Consider the following 17,016-nt stretch of genomic DNA (forward strand, 5'->3'; position numbering starts at 1 on the left):
TGTTAGTTTTGTTATTTGTTCTTTGATTCTATTGATTAGCGCTGTTAATCAAAATTTTGGTATCGATACCTATGTTCTCCTTGAGGTGTCTTTCTTGTTATAGGACTAAGGAAAAAACGTGATTGATACCTGATAATGGCTCCATTAGCAGGATTTGTGTTTTGACAACACTATAAGTTTCTCCCAACCTTTTCAAAAAACACACAACGTACTCAGAATCTTTGTAACTTGCTATAGTCTTCATCATGTTGTAGTTGCATTTCACCATGCAAACACAAGTAGGTAAAAGCCGTAAGAATCCAGTTCTTCCCACAGAGTCTTTTAGTCTGTGTAATAGTTTGTGATGCTCCTCTCTCACTTTTTAACGGAGTTAAACTCCTGCAGAAGATTCGAAACACGAAAATGGTTACTCTTTGAGAATCTTTCTTTAAGGTCTTCCCTCAATTCTTTTTGCGTTATCAATATACATCATGCTCTGTGTCATTTGTGTTATCATTATGCAACAATTCTGATATCTCTCCATTGACGAATTTGAATTTGTTCTTTGAAAGCAACATAACGATCGACTCTAATACCATCTCGATGCTCTCCATGGATAGACGCAAGAAACTAACAACTAAATTTAGACAAAAATAACTCGAAAAACGAGGAGGGAGAAAACGAGAAAAAATTCATTAAATTTTGCTTGCATTAGACGTAACCATGCACTTGTTTATATACAAAGAGAGAGAAGAAAGAAAATATTGAAACATTGGGTTGATCCAATGCTAAGACCCAAAACATGAAAAAAAAACTCCAATATCTGATAAATATGTTTAGTTCGATAATAATTCTATTCATTTCAAAATAATAATAACATATATATAATTAAGATATTTACAGACACATTAAGTATGAAAATTAATCCATCAGTGTCGTCCATTCAAAAGAAAACCCTATTAAACGTTGGAGAAAAAAAAGCTGAATAGTTTTTGAATGGAGTCGATGATAAACTTATTCAATCCCTTACAAATAAGGGCACGTAGCAATGCATGCCCAATGAAGAACAATAGCTAACATGACCACAAAGACTCGCCCATGTTGGGGTGATCAACGACCATGTCCATGGAAAAAAGGGAGTTGGTGGTGGCCATGGCAAGTCTTCTTGGTGGAGACAGGTTTTGTGAGGATGAATTGGAGGGTGCAGGAACTGGTTTTGGTTGGTGAGAGGAACTTGAAACCTGGCTCATTCTCATCTGCACCACCTCTGCTTCTGCAAGTGCCAACTGGGTTCGTAAAACATCAACTTGTTGCTGCAGAGAGGATATGGCTCCCACACATCCATACACGGGATCTCTCACCCTTGCATTCGCTTCATACACCATTGAACTCACAGCATCACTTCGTTGGTACTCTGCTAGCTCCTGAAACAATGTTATAACCCATTCAATCCACCTCAGAAACTTCTTAGCACTCACTTCAGTTAGTATTTTAACACTTTGTTGTTGTTGTTTTTATACAAATTAAAGCATTTTTATGAATGTTCCAACTCTTGTGAAAACATATGTTTGAGATCAAAATGTCTCTTGTTTTTTTGTAGGATTTTATATAGATCATTATGGAAACTGTAGGTACCTGTAATGTAACACACCACCATGTTGAAGATAATACTGAAAGTCTTATTATAATTAAATTATAAATAAATTGTAAATTTTATTTTATTATTTAATTTTTCAAAGTTGAATAAGATTTAAATTCATATTATAAAGCATTTGGATAATTAATTATGTTAATTCATATTAAAGATCCATGCCAATTAAAAATTAGAATTAAATTATACATATATAATTATAAATGAAATATAAATCTTATTTTATAAATATAATTTTGTAAATTAAGTTGAACCTAAAATATATATCATTTACCATTACAAAAGAATCATGAAATAGAAATAAATTTTAGACACAAAAAATAATTAGTTGATATATTGACTAAATTAAATATTATTTTAAAAATTAAAAAAATTATTGGTATCTAAATTAGTTTTTATTACTCATAAATAATTTTTAAATTAGCATTAATTAACTATCAAATTTTAACTATCGAGATTTTATCTATTAATTCTGAAATCTAAATAATTGATAGTTAAAACCTTAGTAGTTAATTAAATATCAATAATTTAAATACTAATATTTTTTTAGTTTTTAAAATAATATAAAATCTAGTTAATATAATAATTAATTAATTTTTATTTTTAAAATTGATTTTTATTTAATAATTTTTAAGTAGTAGTGTATTATTAAACTTGTCTTTATTCTAAAGGTGGAGATTGAGTTATACTTGTAATCAAATAATTAACATTTAGTTAACAGATTTGGAGGTTAAGAAAGTATCTTATATTATCATAGCATGCAAGAGAATATATCACAGAAAAGAATGGAGAATGGGTTTTTTGAGGGTGTTCTTGTGCTGCTAGAATCTTAATGAAGATGGTAGATTGAAAGTGATGTCCCACTTCATTTTTGCATCTGTTGAACAGGTACAGTGCAGCATGAAAAAAGTAAAAAAGAAAACACTTTAACATAAAGAACTCTTCCATGATTGGATGGAAGATTCTAAGTGAGGTGTCTGATATGCAGTGCATGTGTGTAACATGGCTTTAGCAATGATTATCAGAACAAATTGGGAGGTGAGTGAAGAATTTTGGTTGCTTACAAAAAGCTACACATCACACTCAATTAGGTTACAATGATTTGTGTGAACATGTGTGAAAAAGTGAAGTTATTAGCCTTAACTTGAGTACAGGTGAAAGGAATATTCAGGTGGAAGTTATGGGTATGAGATGTTGACCTAATTGCATGTGTAGACTGGTTTTTTGAAGTTAATCCATGGTGAAATGATGAAAATCATCTTTCTATATGCTTGGTCAAAAAAGAGTTGCATGAATAATAAGGTGTATGTGGACACTTTGTGCTTCATTGGGGAAAACAAAACATGAAGTTTTGTTGACTAAAGAGAATATATAATAGTATGAAAATCATAACCATGGCTTAAATAAAGGATGCAATAGACTAGGACAATAATATACACCATGTGATATCATAATATGTATCAAAATTTTGGCTGCTAGTAAGAATTTAAAATAATAGTTAATACTATATTGTTTACCACTCATGGTTATTATATATATATATATATATAAAGAATTATTAAATAATAATTAAATTTAAAAATAGAAAAAATAATTAGTCATTATATTGACTAAGTTAAATATCTTTTAAAAATTAAAAGATTATTAGTATTTAAAGTAATGTATTTTCTATTATTAGTAAAAAAATTATAAAATAATTTTTAAATTATATCTAATATTAAAGTTTTAGTTATTAATATTTTAAATTAATTTTAAAAGATTAATAGAAATTAATTTAGAATATAAAATAATTAGTAAAAAAATTGGTTAGATACTAATTTAGAATTTAATTTTTAAATTTTTTTAATAATTAAAACTATAATTTAAATATTAATAATTTTTTTACTTTATTAAATGATATCTAATTTAGTCAATAACTAATTATTTTGAAATTTAAATTAGTTTCAAAATTTAATAATTTCTTTTGTAATGTATTTAATCAATTTTAATTTGGTTCAATATTACATTTCTAAAATACCAAAATAGAATTTAAGATGAAATTTGCATCGTGTTCATTTAAGATCGAAATTTTCAATCCAATAATGAGTTGGCAATGTTTTCTAATAATATAAGTATCTATTAATAACTATGCATTGCAAAATTATAAACAACATTTACATGTCACTATTTAACTAAAGAACTAAATAAAAATATATAATTTCTTTTATAAAGATTGATGTTAGATATTATTATGCAACTTGACATTTCAGCATAGCTGACACCTTAAGTAATAACAATAACATGTCTTTAACATTTCAGCTATGCTAAGACCTTAAATGATAACAATCATATGTCATCACACTATCACATGATACAAGATTTTCTTTCATTACTTTTTTTTATTCTCATTGTTTTTTCTTTCATAGCATTTGGTATATATATATATATATATATATATATATATATATATATATATGAATATGATGAACATAATTAGTTAGTTAAAAGAGATATGATGGTATGTCATGAATGTGTCATGCTTACAAAAGAACATTTCATATATAATTAATTTAGCCAGCAGTTGAAATATCTTGATCTGGGAAATCAAAATCACTTTCAGACATGCATAAGTCTCCATCAATGTAACCCATGATTTTAAAGAGAAAAGAGAAAAAGATGAACTCTATAAGCTTTTTTTTCTTCTTCTTTCTTAAATATCATTGATTAAACGAACCCAGCATTAAAAAAGGTAACTGGTGGTCATAAAGAAAGAAAAGAATACAAATTACAATTCATGGCCAATAATAATAATAATAATAATTACGTTTCATATCTTTTTAACTTTATCTTCTTGACACTGGGTGTAGCTTCTGAGCACTAAAGCTAATTTATATATACTTCATCCTTTGTCTTCTTTATATATATATATATGCTAAGGAATCATACTTTAATAAAGAAGAACGATTATTGTAGATTTTGTCAAATTTTTTCATAGATGTTTTTAAAAAAACAATAATAAAGTTTTTTCATAATGAATTAAAATTAATTTATGTATTAATTAATATTAATTTATAGATTTATTTATTTATTTTAAAATTGTTTATAAAAAAAGTTGTATAAATAAAATATATGTATTATTAAGTTTACACAAAAAAATTATTAAATAAAAACTAATTTTAGAGATAAAAAAATAATTTATTATTATATTGACTAAATTAGAGATTAAAAAATTATTTGTATTTAAATTATTTTTTATTATTGATAAATAATTTTTAAATTAGTATTTAATTAATTATTAATTTTAAATTTAAGTAATTAATATCTAAAACATAGATAATTAATTAGATACTAATTAAAAATAATTTATTAATAATAAAAACTAATTTAAATATCAATAAACTTTTAATTTTTAGAATAATATTTAGTTTAATCAATATAACAGTTAATTATTTTTTTTTTAAAAATTAATTCTTATTTAATAATTTTATAATAGTATTAAATAACTGTAATTAAGTACTACGGAAGTTAAAGCGGAAAAAAAACAAAGAATGAGTAAGCCCTTTAAACTTTGTTGGAAGACTACTTTCTTCTTCCATAATAACTATAATTTAGTAAGTAACTTTATTTAAGAAAATTAAAGGCATTAAGGAAATATCAATATTTTTCATGATAGTAAGCAGAAACAGAAAACCCTAGAGCAAGTACTGATTTTTCTCTGAGAAATATCATAGAATGAAAGTATTGCATAAAATAGATGAAGATATGAGTATATGCTGTTTTTCATTTCTTTTTATCTGATCAGCACGTGACTCTGTGTGTATGTTATGTTAACCTTGCTGATCAGATTCTTCCCAATATAAATAAGCTACTTTTGGCAAAGCTGCTAAAATCTAGCAAGTGGATCTTCTATTCCATCACTTTCCTTGCTTAATACACTGATCTCTCTCTCAGACACTCACTGCTTAATACATCACTTTCCTTGCTAAATCACAGAATGTAAATCCAAGTAAACTATGTATATAGAATACACATCATATATATATATATATATATGTGTGTGTGTTAGGTTAAATTATTGCTATGGTGGTTTACTATAGCCATTAGTTACTTTGCAGTTTGAGACCAAAAGTAGCTGCAGCTTCTTGTCCAATACTTTTTCCTTATGTTGTATCTATTTTACCATAACTATTGCAGAAGTAAGAATTGTGTATGATGTTTTAATGTCTGCTTTAAAAAAGTGCAACCTATAGGATCCAAGTTGACCAACCCTAATGAAAGTGATTGGGAAGTTCTTTAGTAGATTTGACTGCTAAAGAATGATAAATATATCATGAGCAGATAGTATATATCATGAGCAGATAGTTTAGGTTCTTTACGGTAGTTGTAGGGTTATTTTTTTTTCAGAGTAGTTATTTGGAAGAATTTGTGTTGTTAGGTTTTTATCGTTGTTTCGTATGTATATATTGTTTATTATTGATAAAAAAAATGAAAGGGTGTTTGAGAATTGAACCTGTAACATTTTGTTGACATTGCTAGCCCCAAAAACCTTGTGCACACTGGCAAACTTATGGGGCTCATCTGCAGGAAAATAAGGAGCAAAGACACAGTCCTGTGCGCATCTCCTTCGAAGAAGCTTGCATGCTGCACATGGTGACAGTGTACCTTGTTTTCTACCAGCATCCTTCATTTCTTGAGGGAGAAGAAGAATAGGTCAATATGATAAGCACTTTGAGCTGAAAGATTCAGTTGGAACCTGGAGAAAGCAAGTTGGGTAGGGTAAGTTATTGTAGGATTGAAAATGAGCAAAGGAAAAACTTGATCGATGGAAAGGGGAGAGGGGGTCTTAAGGAGTGTGGACATGATGTTATATAGAGACGTTTTGGGACAGAAAATCTTGGAAGGGTCCCATGAAAGACGAGCCTCTAGATTTTGCTAGACAAAATCATGGATGTTGATAAGATCTTTTGCCCCCACATGTACATTATTTTTTTTTTGACACTTTGTTTCTTTTGTTTTTCATGTTTAACATATATATATTCTCATGTTTTGAACAAACTGCTGATTTTTATTCAAAAGGGACATGTTATTTCCCTTTCTTCATCTTTTTATTGTTTACAAGGTAAACATAGAATCAATCACTTTGTAGAATATTAGTAATCAGTTTGTAGAATATTACTATTGTTGCGGTTTCTTATTTGGCGTTTTTTGTGGATCGGATACAAGAGTTAATTGGAAGGGAAATATGCCTTCACACAGATTGAGAATCATTTTATTACTAATAGGAATGTTGACTAGTGCTAAAACGGTGTTTAATGAAAATTATAGACATTGTTTGAAAGTCACATATCGTAAAAAAAATGGATAATATTTTCTTAAAATATGAACATATAAGTGGGGACACACTAGTACAAAATATCACTATAACGACACTATATAAAGACAGTTTAGTTAAAACCATCGTTAAAAAAAACGATGGCAAACTTGTAATTATAAAGCAAACAGAAGCATTTATAATGACGATTTTTTGGGAGGATTCGTCGTTACTTTAAGGTTCAACGAAAATAAGGACGGTTCTGGAAAGGAACCGTCGTTACTTTTTAGGGTTTCAAAAATTTCGCGCACTCATTTGGCAGCAGACTTCATTTTCGCTCCTCCTTCACTCTTACACACTTCACTTTTTCTCCGTCTTCACTCCTCCTTCACTCTTACACACTTCACTTTTTCTCCGTCTTCACTCCTGGCCACTACAATAGCGCCTCTGCTCCTCACTCACTGTGTTGATCGCCATTGCTTTACGTCGCTGTTCTCACTCATTGTGCAGTGGATTATGCTCGTCACCGTAAACCCAACACCACCGACCAACTCCCATTTTCACTTTGCTACGCTCATCGTGCCCACGCCATGAACCAGTTGCCACCGCGCCACCAACTAACTCACCAACGCCGTGTGTCGCACCAGTGACGTCACGTGTTGCCCTAGCCGTCGTCGCGGCGCCACGAACCAACTCACCAACGTCGCGTGCTGCCAACCTCCTCCGCGTGCCGCACTAGCCACGCAACATGTTGCCCTAGCGGTCGTCGCGGCGCCATGAACCAGCTTCCACCGCGTCACGAACTAGCTCACCAATTGCGTGTCGCCATCCTCCTCTGCGTGCTGCACCAGCCATGTCGCATGTTGCCCTAGCTGTCGTCGCGTCCCGCGCCCTCCATCGCGTGTTGCCCTAGTCGTCGTCGCATCCAGCGCCCGCTCTGGAAAACTTCCCTTTTCCTCAACTCCACCGTGCGCGCTAGAAAGCAAAATGTAAAAAGGTTACTCTCTCCTTCATTTCACTTCTCATTGCTTCTCATTCTTCTTTTTTGCTAATTCAACATGGCAGAGTCAATTTGGGTCTTCAAGGTGTGGTTTTTAAAATCAATATTGGCTAACATGTGATGTATTATTGTATCTTATTAATGTGGAAACCCTTGTAAGCGAAGAAAAATAAAACTAAAACATTGATCTTCTTACTAGCATAAACAATATATGTATTCCATTTCAGTATTTTCCATTTATGATTACTTGTAACACGATGATGTTTTGATTGTGTCCATGAGAGAATTTGATTTCTCCCAATAGAAATATTTGGAGATGATATTTGTTTTCTGGGGCCACCTGCGCTGTGAATATTTGATCGTTACCCATGGTGGTGTGTGAAGGGGAAACCAGAAGGATGAAGAGAACTAAAACCACTGGAATTAATGGGTGTTAGGTAGGAATTTAAAGGCAATTTTTGCATAAGAATGTATAATATTTTAGTGTTATTAATGTGTTTTAATTGGAATTGTTTATAGCATTTTAAGGATGTTATTATACAAATTAATAGATTAAATAATAGATGATAATAGTTCATGAAATGTTTAATTCTACAAATTATCAAAATAAAACTTCAAATTCAGATTGGATAAAAAACACTGTATTTCATATTGGAGCCGTCTTTAAAAATATTTTTTAAATTGTTATTTACTAGTCAAAGTAACGACGATTGATTACATGTGTCGTTATAGTTCATTTATAACGACGGTTCTCCAATTGTCGTTATAAGTGACTTGTTTATAACGATACTCAGAATAACAACGGTTTAGGAACCGTCTTTATATGTACTTTTTAACCGTCGTTAATGTCTATTTCTGTAATAGTGAATAATTGTTACCTATGGGCTATTTTAATCACCCTCCAAATCCTCTTTCATGTGTGCTCATTGGTTTTTCCAGTTTTAAAAGCTTTGAACGTTTTGCACTACTACTGGTACATCCTTTGCCACTTATTTGCATTATTTGTTTGTTTTTTCTTCCATTTTTAATTATTAATGTTGCGTTTTGGTTGTCTTAGGTTGTTTGTCTCCAATTAAAAATTCATACTTCTTTGTTCCTAGCTTCCCCCACTGTCGTTGTTGGTTCCTCCATCGTTGTCATTGGTTCCTCCATTCTTGCCTCCTCCTTGTTGTTGCAGTGTTTGTATTCCACCACTAGGTTAGTTTTTTATTTATTTGATTTTATAATTAGTATTGAAGTAATTTTACAATTAATTTTAGGATTTATAATTAGTATTGTTTTAATTAGTATTATTTTAATTAATATTATTTTAATTATATAATTAATAAAATTTTATGATTAATATTAGGGTTTATAATTAATATTATTAAAATTTTATAATTAATATTAAGGTTTATAATTTATATTATTTTAGTTATATAAATAAGATTAATAAAATTTAATAATTAATATTAAGGTTTATAATAAATATTAATGAAATTTAATAATTAATATTAGGATTTATAGTTAATATTATTTTAGTTAATGTTATTTTATTTATATAACTAATATGAATGAAATTTTAGTTTTATAATTAATATTTTAGTTAGATTATTATTTAAATGATTAACTTGATTATTAGTTGTAATTGTTATAATTTAGAATTGATTATTTTTTAATTATATGTATAATTAGAATAGATTATGTTTTGAATTGCATGTATAATTAGAAGTGTTTATTTATTGAATTGCATGTATATTTATAATTCTTTAAGACGTGTTGGTATTGAGTCCCGAAATATCCGACCCTCGACAAATTGTTAAATTTGGATTGAGATAGTCAAATTTAGTAGACTTTCATTGAGATATCTTTAGTTTCTCGTTAGAGATTTAATATGTATATTTGTCTATTATTTCTTCAATTGTAAGTTTTTTGAAAGCATTTTATAAAATGCAGAGAAGGTTGTAGTGACAGTAAATGTATTGAGTCTTGAATTGTTCGATTGGACAGTTTGGGAAGAGCAATCAATTTTTATTAGTTCATTAGTATATAACTTGTAATCTACATCTCATATATTTTACATAATTTTGGTTAATTGCATTGTGTTGTTTTTCGGGTGCATACTCAAGAACAATGCAAAAATGGTACCAAAATTTCGTGAAATATAAGGGATGATGATTAAAGTGTATGTCTATTCAAATAATAAAAGTGAATCTTCTCGAATGAGATATTCATACCTAATAAAAATGTGAGATTTTTCATGCATTAGTCAACACCTCAATGACTATTACAGAACATACATATGGATCGAGATTGGATTAGTTAAGCCCGCAAAAGTGATGAGTATGAAAGAGGAGTAGAAGAAATTATATAATTACGTAATGCCAACAGTAGTGGTGATGGAGTAAATTTAGGTGTTTGTGCATTAAATGTTTGAACGGGAGAAAATTGGATGTTATCAAAATCACAGAGTACCTTCTATGTGATGGGTTTCTACGATCATATAAAACTTGGACATGGCATGGTGAATTATTACATTTACCAAGTGTGTGCATATCCCAAGAATATGTTCAGTCTATCATGGATGATGCAGTGGGTGATGACTGATTGAAGGACATGATTTGTGATGTTGAAGTTGAGTGTTTGAAAAAGTGCATGGATACAAAAGTATGTCAAACGATGCGAAGACTCCGTTGTATCCTGGATCAACTAACTTTACACGATAGTCGACAGTGTTAAGATTGATGAATCTAAAGGCAATTAATGGATGTACTGATAAAAGCTTCACATAATTTCTTTTGTTGTTGGAGGAAATGCTTTTAGAGGGAAATACTCTACCTAATCGTAATTATGAGGCCAAAAAGATTCTTTGTCCGATGGGTATGGAGTATAAAAAGATACACGCATGTCCTAATGATTGCATATTATACAGGAATGAGTTTGAATTCTTGAAAATTTGTCTGAGATGTGGGTTATCACGTTACAAGTTGAAAGATAAAGATGAAGATAATATCCAAGAGATGACAAAGCATGGATCCACAATGAAGGTTAAGTATGAACACATTTTATGGTCTGTTTTACTAGTTATTTACATCTTACCTCCTACATTGTACATGAAGTGAAAATACATGATGCTGTTTATGATGATATCCAGTCCAAGACAACCAGGAAATTACCTAAATGTTTATCTAAGCCCCTAATTGAAGATTTAAAGTTGTTGTAGGATCATGGTATTAAAGTTTTTGATGAGTTTGCTAATGAAACTTTCAAAGTGCATGTCATGTTATTTTGCATCATCAATGACTTTAATGCATATGGGAACTTATTAGGGTATAATGTCAAGGGTCATAAAGAATGTCTAATATGCGAAGAAGATATCATTTCTCAACAATTGAAACATGGAAGGAAAACAACATATCTTCGGCATAAAAGATTTCTTAGAAGTCATCATCCTTACCGGAGGTTCAAAAAAGACTTTAATGACCATCAAGAGAATGACAGTCCACCAACTCCATTTACTGGTATTAAGATTTATGAAAAGGTAAATAATATACACCACACCTTTGGAAATTCGAAAAAGAAGTCATCTATGACAAACATATGGAAGAAAAAGTCCATCTTCTTTAATCTTCCGTATTGGTCGAAGTTAGAAGTCAAACATTGTACTGACATAATGCATGTAGAGAAGAATGTGTGAGATAACTTAATTGGTACATTTTTTAACATTAATGGTAAGACGAAGGATGGTCTAAATGCTCATTTGGATTTGCTTGACATGACCATACGAGGCAAGTTGACACCAATACAGGTGGGTAAGAGTACTTATTTACCCCAGCCTTTACACCATGCCAAAAAAAAAAAGTTTTTGTTAATGTCTAAAGGGTGTGAAAGTGGCACAAGACATTCATCAAATGTGAAAAGTCTAGTATCTATGCAAGATTTGAAGCTAATTGGGTTAAAGTCTCATGATTGTCACATCTTGATGCAACAATGGTTGTCAGTAGCTATTGAATTCGTGGGATTTTACCGAAAAATGTTAGACACACCATAACCCGTTTGTGCTCATTATTCTTTTCCATTTGTTGTAAAGTCATTGATTTGGTAAAGTTTGATGAACTTCAAGATGAGATTTTTGTTATATTGTGTTAATTGACGATGTTTTTTCCTCCGTCCTTTTTCGACATCATGGTTCATTCAATTTTGCATATGCTAAGAGGGATTTGATTTTGTGAACCAATGTACATAAGATGGATGTATCCTGTTGAACAATATATGAAATTTTTGAAAGGGTATGTAAAAAAAAAATTACCATCCAGAAGCTTCAATGATTGAAAGGTATATAGCAGAAGAAAGTATTGAGTTTTGTTCAAAGTACATGTCAAAAGCCAATCCAATAGGCCATCCAACCAACTCATGACACACATGCATTCTATAAGTAAGTGTTTACGTAGCATACATGTGGTAAGCAAATCTCGATCAGAAGTCTTGAAAGCACATTTATATATATTGAATAAAATTGATGGGGTTATCCCTTATTTATATGTTCATAAAGTCATTGTGAAGGCAAACAACCCAAATCAACAAAAGCAATAGGTGTTAATGGAACATAATAGAACTTTCATGCCTTGGTTTAAAGACGAGGTGTTAAAGGATTCAACGACATTTGAAACCTTGATCTGGTAGGCAAATGGATTGAAGTTTGATGTCCTTTGTTGTACAGGTTACGAAATCAACAATTGTACATTTTACACAAAGTCTTTAAATAAAAAAGTATAGTTCAAAATTGAGGAGTCACTTTTGAGACCTATTCGATGCAATTTTCCACTTCAAAAGATGAAAATCCTGTAGTTTGATTAATGTCATACTACGATGTTATAGAAGAGATCTGAGAGGTTAGTTATACTATGTTTTTGGTATAATTACCTTTTTGGTCCCTACACTTGGGGTCAATATTCAATTTAATATAGTAGTTTTTAAAAAAATAAATTTGGTCCCAAGGTTTTTAAAAAGTTTCAATTTGATCCCTTTCGTTAAGTTTCCACCAACAACGTTAACGGTTGATGACGTGACGCACGCAGTGGCATTGGTTTGCACATGTGGACTGAAGGAAATTTTAAGGTTTGGAAATTAGGTAAAGAAGATTGAAGAAGAGGAAGGTGAAGGCGGCAGCGACTGCGATGGTGGAGTCAAGGGAGGGACGACGACTATGAAATGTTGACAGCATTTGATCCCAACACTGACTTCCATTGATTATGCCTCCACCAGCTCCACCTCTTTCGCAGGCTCGTTCCTGAAGCCCTACTCTGGTTGCTCCTCTCTTTCTATAATTACCTGCGTGGTTCGTTGATTGTGTTCAATTATAAGTCCAATTTCATGCATCCAGTTGATGGACAAATGATTACTAAGATAGGGACTAAATTTTCTTTTTTGTAATATTCACGACCAAGTTGGTTGTTATTTACAAATTTATAAACTAAGTTGGTTGTTTTTAAGTAAGAGATTAATTTTTTTATTTTCTTAACTTGAACTGAGTGATGTGATTAAGGAGCTATGTTGTTTTTGTTGTTCAGGTGTATGTTAGACCAGATGGTAGTTATGTGATGGGATTGGTTGGAGCTGACGAGTTACGTTGTACCCAGGAGATGCAGATTCAAAGACCATTGTCATTCTTGTAGGACATTTTAATATTCTTACAGGCTTGTGTGTTGATGAGGCCACACTTTCAAATTTTCAAGTGTGCTTATTATCTTGAGCACACAATGTGTTTCTGCTTCTAGAATCAAATGTTGTCAACATTTCATAGTTGTCGCCCCTCCCTTGGCTCCACCACCACAACCGCCATCGCCTTCGCCTTCCTCTCCCTCATTTTTTTTTCCAAATTTCCAAATCCTAAAATTTCGTTCAGTCCATGTGTGCAAACCACCGTCACTGTGTGCCACGTCATCAACAAATAATGTTGTTGGTGGAAACCTAATTGTAGGGACTAAATTGAACCTTTTTAAAAAACTTGGACCAATTTTTTTTTTAAAACCACTATATTAAATTGAATATTGATCCCAAATATAGGGACCAAAAAGGTAATTATACTTATATTTTTTGTACCAGTTTTCAAGTGTAAGTGGGTTGACAATAAGAGTGGTGTAGAAATTGATGAATTAGGATTCACACAAATTGGTCCTAACATAGAATGATAGGTGGTTTCTTCTTCTTGCATTGTTTTGTTTTGTATCTTTGAACGGAGTTGCGAAAGCTTGTTGGAATGAGGAAAAGAAATATGAATTTGAAGTTATGGGTTTGGGAGAGTGAAATGTGAGGTCAACTCACTAGGAAGGATTCTAGGGATGGCTACACAAGAGACTATCCTAGAGAGAACTCAAGAACAAGTGTTTATGGAAAAAAAAATGGGCAACATAACTTTTCTCATTCAAACTAAAAATTACAAGAGAGGTGCACTTTTATTATAGGAGACTTGGATGTCTAAAATAATAATCTTAACCTAAAAACTCTTCATTAGCAAGGTGATAAGTGGCATCAAATGTTCCATGCTCATGATCCTCTTAAATGAAAACATAACAAGTGTCTTCCTCTCATTTGAGAGAATCCTCTCAAATGAGAGGTTGAAAAATGTCACCTCTTAATTGGTATGGATCCTCTCCACTGAGGAATATCCATGTGGATGTTCATGCTTCTCATGCCACACTCATTCTTCCCATGTCAAGTGGTGGTCACTCTTTTCTAACTTAAACGAGTTATTACTATATGCACCCACTCTTCTCTTAGTCGAAATACAAGGCTCAAAATTAAACCAATGCCTAACACATGGCCTAAATAAAATGTCCTAGTATACTTTTTACAAATTATTTAAACTAAAGCCTGGGCAAAAAAATGTTTGACTTGGTCTTAATGAATCTAGTTGAGTCCTAGTCTTCTTGTAGTTCTTTGACCAAGGCTCTAGTATTCTTTCATGGTGTGAAAGTCTTCTCTGATGTGCTTTCTACATTTCTTCCTCCTAGATTTATCCTCTTTAATGGGCCTCCTTATTTTTGTAGATGTTGTGGCTGGACGATTTCCATCATCCTCTCCCTCTTCAAATCTGCATTGTTGTTTCAAGACAACAACCTTATTATTGTTGGAGATTCATGTTTTTTCTCCAGGATCAAACACCCATCTGAAACCAAACAGATGAAGTGGCATATATATAGAAAAATCAAGAAGAACAAGATTCTTCAAGCCACAATTTTCTCTTTCTGATTATTATATTTTATATATAATCCCACAATTAATTGAAGAAAGCTCTCATGTTTAAGTCTAATTAATTATTGCATTTAAAATTGTTTTTTTATATGGTAAGAAAAAAAATTGGCAAAGTATATTTCTTTTGTAAAAATTGAAAGAAATGTTGATAGATGTTTTATTTTCTCCAGGTTGCAACCGTGTGAACAATTATATAATTTGTTTGTAAGTTTTCTCTGGTGACTTGGTGGTCAAATTTGTCATATTACCTGTTGTTATAACTTTATGTTCTTTTAAATTTGTATTACTTTTTTTATATATTTATTAGTCTTAGACCATAAAAATATCTGATTTTTACTTTAATAATATTAAATATTTAATTTTATAATTTCAGTAATTTATTATTTAATATACTTATCATATTTGGGTAACATATTTTTTATTATTATATTCTAATTTAAAAGATGAAAAGAAAGAGTATACTTTCAATAAAAATAAAAATAAAAATATTTTCATTATAATTTTTTTTATATGTTATCTAAAAATATTTTTCTTTGTCAGAAAGTAAAGAGATTGATACAGATAGTGAAGAAAGATGTAGCAGCCAAATCAAACACACTTTTGTTTTTCCACTGGAGATGCATGCATGTAGAACATTCATGATTGCAAAAGGACATGGACATGTTCTATAATATTAGATTTTGTATTCTTTTTTATTTTATTTATTTTATTTTATTTTTATTCAATCATCATTGGCAATATTTTGTGTTCTTTTGAAAACATGATTTTTTTAACAAAATGAGTATAGTTTCTAATGCATTTGCCTTTATTTTAAAAAAGTTTACCCAAGTTTTTAGTTTCTGAATTTTGGGATAAGTGGTTCTCAAATAAATAAATAAAAAGTCTTTTAATCTCAAATTTCATAAAAAAAAGGAAAGAGAAACATGAATAACAAGTTTTTTTCAGATTTAAAGTTTATGATTTGAATTTAGAGTTTAAGATATAAAATTTAAAATTACTTTTAAACTAGCCAGTGCAATTTTGAATTTTTTAAAATTAAACTAAAATAAAATAAATAATTCTTTTACATAAAATTTATATTAAACAGCAAGATTAGCCACATGAAAAATAACATAACATAAAAATAAAATAAAATATGATAAAATCACAATAATGTGAAACCCACAAATATTTTAAAATAATGTTTATTTCCCACAAAAAAATATTTATAATATTTAGAATTGGAGAATTTGGTTGTGAAGTATAATAAAAGCACAACTACTAAGTATTTATTTTCCACACTTTGTTTTCTATTTCAGTCACTTCAATTCTTTTTCATCCATAATCAAATAATTAACGACCCCACTGCTTACACTAGTCGGCAGCTATACACAACAATTTTGATTTTTCTACGAAAATTATTTTCATTTTTTCTTCTTATTTCTGTATCCTAAATATTTTTTGTTGAAAAGTTTTATGTTATATATTGGTCAGAGTTATTTCTTTTATTAGTGTTAAAAGAAAATGTTATTTTTAAAAAAAGTTGGAAGATATGTTTCTTTACCTTCTAACAAAATATATTTCAAGAAATCAAACAATGTTTTATAATATAAAAAATTTTAGTGTTATTGTATGAGTTTTGGATTATTAGGGTTTAGGATGAATTTTCTTTTTTATAAAAATTTGAGAGTTTTTTTTCTCTTTGTTATTGATTTAGAAAGAATAGAGACCGTACAAGAAAATTATTAAATAAAAATTAATTTTAAAAATAAAAAATAATTAATTATTATGATGATTAAATTAGATATTATTTTAAAGAACAAACAAATTATTGATTTTTAAATTAATTTATATTATTAATAAATAGTTTTTAAATTGATATTA

General features: G+C 30.0%; 1 protein-coding gene across 1 annotated transcript; it reads right to left on the reverse strand.

Moving 5' to 3' along the window:
- Positions 1–845: 845 nt before the first annotated feature.
- On the reverse strand, positions 846–6,432 carry LOC137833208 (LOB domain-containing protein 4). Its single transcript, XM_068641571.2, has 2 exons — positions 6,120–6,432; positions 846–1,403 (listed from the first exon to the last, which is right to left on the reverse strand). The coding sequence occupies exons 1-2, from the start codon at positions 6,294–6,296 to the stop codon at positions 1,053–1,055; spliced, it is 528 nt and encodes a 175-aa protein (XP_068497672.1). The 5' UTR covers positions 6,297–6,432; the 3' UTR covers positions 846–1,052.
- Positions 6,433–17,016: the final 10,584 nt, after the last annotated feature.

This window comes from Phaseolus vulgaris, chromosome 11 (assembly GCF_051622355.1).
Source record: "Phaseolus vulgaris cultivar YP4 chromosome 11, ASM5162235v1, whole genome shotgun sequence".
Lineage (NCBI taxonomy): Eukaryota > Viridiplantae > Streptophyta > Magnoliopsida > Fabales > Fabaceae > Phaseolus > Phaseolus vulgaris.

Coding starts and splice junctions, on each gene's coding strand:
- LOC137833208 (XM_068641571.2), bottom strand. CDS start 6,296: ATGAAGGATGCTGGTAGAAAACAAGGTACACTGTCACCATGTGCAGCA. Junction 1,404..6,119: donor ATGTCAACAAAATGTTACAG/GTTCAATTCTCA, acceptor ACATTGTTTCAG/GAGCTAGCAGAGTACCAACG.